Below are 4,306 nucleotides of genomic sequence, written 5' to 3' on the forward strand. Positions count from 1 at the left end.
GCTACCAGGTGCTTGGAAAATTTGAAAAACCAGTAATATCATATTGAAAAGGTAGTTAAGAGGCAAACTACTCAATAAATTCAGAATAATCAATTGCGTATTAAAGCTTCAATAGATATTGTTCGTTGGCTCACATTTCAAACATGTGCTTTTAGAGGGCATGATGAACATCCAAAATAAAAAAAACCAAGGTAATTTTCTTGAAATGATGGAACTTTTAGCATCAAACAATGAACAAGTAGGTGCTCTTGTTTTGGGTAATGCTCCACAAAATGCTAAATACACCTCACATCAAATTCAAAAAGAAATTTTGCATGTCTTTGCTAGAAATGTCCAGTCTTCAATTCGTCATGAGATTGGTGGTGCAAGATTTTGTTTAATTGTTGATGAAGCTCGAGATGAATCTATAAGAGAGCAAATGGCCCTTGTTATTAGGTTTGTTGATAAAAGTGGATTTATACGAGAACTATTTTTGGATATAGTTCATGTCAAAGATACAACTGCTGCAACTCTTAAGGAAGAGATTTTCTTTGTTTTATCGCACCATAATCTTGATGTTCAAAATATTAAGGGTCAAGGGTATGATGGTGCCAGTAATATACATGGAGAGTGGAATGGTTTGCAAGTTTTATTCATTAATGATTGCCCTTATGCATAATATGTACATTGCTTGGCTCATCAATTATAATTGACTCTTATTGCTGCAGCTAGAGAAATATATGATGTTCACATTTTTTTTCAGAATTTGATTTTTATTATTAACATTGTTAGTGCTTCTTGTAAGCGTAATGATGAATTATGGGCTTTCCAAGCAGCTACAATTGAACATTTAGTTGATATTGATGGGATTGAAATGGGTAAAGGAGTTAATCAAGTAGGTGGTTTGTAATGACCTGGAGATAGCAGATGGGGTTCCTACTTCAAATCAATTTGCAGTTTGATAAAAATATATAGGGCAAGTTGCTTGGTTCTTGAAAACATTGCTTTAGATGGATCTACTTATTCTCAACGTGGTGATGCAGCCTTTTCATTTAAGTTGCTAATGTCATTTGATTTTGCATTCAACTTACATATAATAAAGGATGTTATGGGAATTACTAATATGCTTTGCCAAGCCCTACAACAAAAATCTCAAGACATTTTAAATGCTATGCATTTATTGACCATCACAAAGACTTTAATTCAGAAGTTAAAAGATGATGGTTGGAAAAATCTTTTAGAAGAAGTAACATCATTTTATAAGTATCAAGACATTGAAATTCCTGATATAGATGCTTGTTTTTCTAGTGTGGGACGATCTCACCGTAAACAAAAATCAGTAACAGTTGAGCATCACTATCGAGTTGATATATTTACAGCTATCATTGATCAACAATTGCAAGAGCTAAATAATAGATTCAATGAGCAGGCGATCAAGCTTGTTAAGTTGAGCACAATTTTAGATCCTATAAATAGCTATATATTATTCAATGTTGAAGATATATGCTTACTTGTTGACAAGTTCTATCCTTAAGATTTTTCTGACCAAGAAAAAATTCATTTGAGACTTCAGTTGTAGCATTATGAGCTTGATGTACCCAATTATCCAAAGTTAAAGAGCATGTCATCGATTGCTGATTTATGTCAAAGATTGGTTGAAACAAAAAAATCAACAATTTATCCACTAGTTGACAGGTTGATTCGGCTTATTTTGACTCTTCCTATTTCGACATCAACTATTGAACGAGCTTTCTCAGCGATGAAGATTGTTAAAACAAGACTTCGTAATCAGATGGAGGATGATTTTCTTGCAAATTATTTCATTGTCTACATTGAAAAAGAAATTGCGGAAAGATTCACAATTGATATGATAATCAATGATTTCTATTCTATGAAAGAACGACGAGCACGATTAAAATAAATATGTAAGAATCATTCTTTATTATTTTTTACTTTATTTCAAAGTTTATCAAACATAAATAATGCTTCGCTTTAGCTAATGTTTCTTATATACTTTGTATGTTTATATTTGATAGGTATACAGACCAACAACATTAAAGTGATGGATACATCATGAAGATGAAATTAACTTCATTACTTTGACTTAATTTGGTATTGCTCCAAACCTTTTACCTTATACAAATGTCATTATATGTTTGTAATAAGTTATTTGAATAAGACTAAATTATGCAGGTTTTTTTTTCAACTCATGTACAATAAATTAAAACAAATATTATATCCTATTATATTATTTTTGGCCACCTCCTAACAAATAATCCTAGCTCCGCCCCTGGAGAGGGGCATAATGAAATTTGAAAGGAGTTTCAAATATTATTCAAAGAATCAAAGTCTATGAAGTGGAGAACAAAAATGATTTGACAAAAGCAAACATATTCCATACTATAATGGTTTAAATCAAAACATTTTTTTTTATAAATGAATCATAATTACACTTGAGAAACTAGTCACTAAAAGGTTAAGTCATATCACATATGACTTTTGTATTTTATTTTTTTAATCTTATTTTATTTAGGATTGTGATTTATATTTTGAACAATTTATTAGGAACCCAATGTGTCACACACATTAAAAACTACTAGTAAAAAATAAAACTAGATGTTTAATCAAGTTTGGATTAATTGTAAATAAGTTTTAGAAATTGAGAATTAAAATGTAATGAATATAGGGGATTATAATTCTAGACTTAGAAAAATCGAGTAGGGACTTGATTAAATAAATTTAAATAATTATCCTAAAATAATATATAAATGTAATATTTTTTAGGGACAAAGTAATATTTTGTCATTTATAGGATTATTAAGTTTTTCTTATAAATATAATGTCATGCCTCATATTTTGTGTATGAGCTATACAAACAATATAGATTGTGCAATATATAAAAACACTTGAAAACACAAAATAAATAGCTAGCACTTAAAGACATAGTTATCCCTATTTCCTGAAAAGAGTCAAGGTGGACTACAATACCCATAAAGTAATGAAAGGGAAGAACTAACACACCTAGTCCAGTGATCGACGTGCCTCTATCCTTTACTAGCGCATGTAACTATGCATTATAGCCCAATAATGTTGATGATATTTGTGTCCACTTGTCAACATCACATATTCCTTATTCCAGTAGCTTCTAGTCAACCTTAGCCACTCTTAAAGGTCAATTTTGAACCTTTAAAATTTTAATGTATTATTTATTTTTATGTATATTGTTACAAAATATTTGAAGTGGTGGGGTCCAAACTATTTTGTGAAAAGTCTAGGGGTATGAAGTTACTCGAGATGGTTAGAATCAATATCCCATAATGGGGTTGGGAGGATGGTTTTTAGCAAGTTTATCTAAGGTGTAATGGTTTGGTGTCGATGAAAATTTTACATGTGTGATTGTGCATACATATTCATTGATTTGGTTTTTGTTGTATATTAAGGGTTTCATTATCCAAAACTTAACTTGGGATAAATAAATTATGTTATCCTTATATTTTTTGAATGGATAATAGGATCACTTCATATGTAACTTCATTTTTTGTTTTATAACAAAATATTTTCATGACATAAATTTTTTTGAAGCATTGTATTAACTTTTTCTATTAAACAAAAAACAACCTAGGATAAATGAAGTTTTACTTAGCATTGCTCTTAGATTTGTTAAATGGAAATAAGATCGCTTAATATGCAACTTTATTTTTGTCATATGCAAGATATTTTTTTAAGATATAGTATTTTTTCTTGCAAATTTAGTCTTGTATTAATTTTTTCTATATCCAAAAATCAATGTTGGATAAATGAATTGTCACTAAGCATTATCCTTAGATCTGTTAAATGGATGATACGATTGCTTAATACATAACTCCACTTTCATTTTATATAAAATGTTTTCAAGCAATGATATTCTTCCTTGCAATTTATGTTACATATTAATTATATTTATTCATAAAATTAACCCGAAATAAATGAATCATTACTGGGCATTATCCTAGGATGTTACATAATAGGTAATAGAAACAATTAATACGTGACTTTTTATTTTACAAACAACAACAACAAAGGGTTTTTTTTTTTTTTTGTGAATTTAGACCTGTGGGTTTAAGAGTACCCCTGACAATATACCTTTCTAGACTGTTTTTCAAGCTATCTAGTCAATTACCTTTCAAAAAAGAAGTTAACTATGGTGAAAAACATTATTTTTAAAATTATAAAATGTAAATATTTATAAAACCTTAACGTTGATTATTAATTGTAAATATTCATTCCTTATTTGAATTTGAATTCTTTATGCTCATGTTGATATGTGTGAGTATTTTTTGTGTTTTTA

At 29.0% G+C, this 4,306-nt stretch overlaps 1 protein-coding gene across 1 annotated transcript; it reads left to right on the plus strand.

The window, feature by feature from the left end:
* The first annotated feature begins 208 nt into the window (after positions 1–208).
* On the plus strand, positions 209–889 carry LOC140955767 (uncharacterized). Its single transcript, XM_073410331.1, has 2 exons — positions 209–617; positions 708–889. Exons 1-2 carry the CDS (start codon positions 209–211, stop codon positions 887–889), a joined length of 591 nt encoding a protein of 196 aa, XP_073266432.1.
* Positions 890–4,306: the final 3,417 nt, after the last annotated feature.

Source organism: Populus alba, chromosome 7 (assembly GCF_005239225.2).
Source record: "Populus alba chromosome 7, ASM523922v2, whole genome shotgun sequence".
NCBI classification, from domain to species: Eukaryota; Viridiplantae; Streptophyta; class Magnoliopsida; order Malpighiales; family Salicaceae; genus Populus; species Populus alba.

Bases quoted from the DNA above. Each gene is read 5' to 3' on its own strand.
- LOC140955767 (XM_073410331.1), top strand. From the start codon at position 209: ATGGAACTTTTAGCATCAAACAATGAACAAGTAGGTGCTCTTGTTTTG. The intron at 618-707 runs GTTTGCAAGTTT...TTATTGCTGCAG, and splicing joins TATACATGGAGAGTGGAATG to CTAGAGAAATATATGATGTT.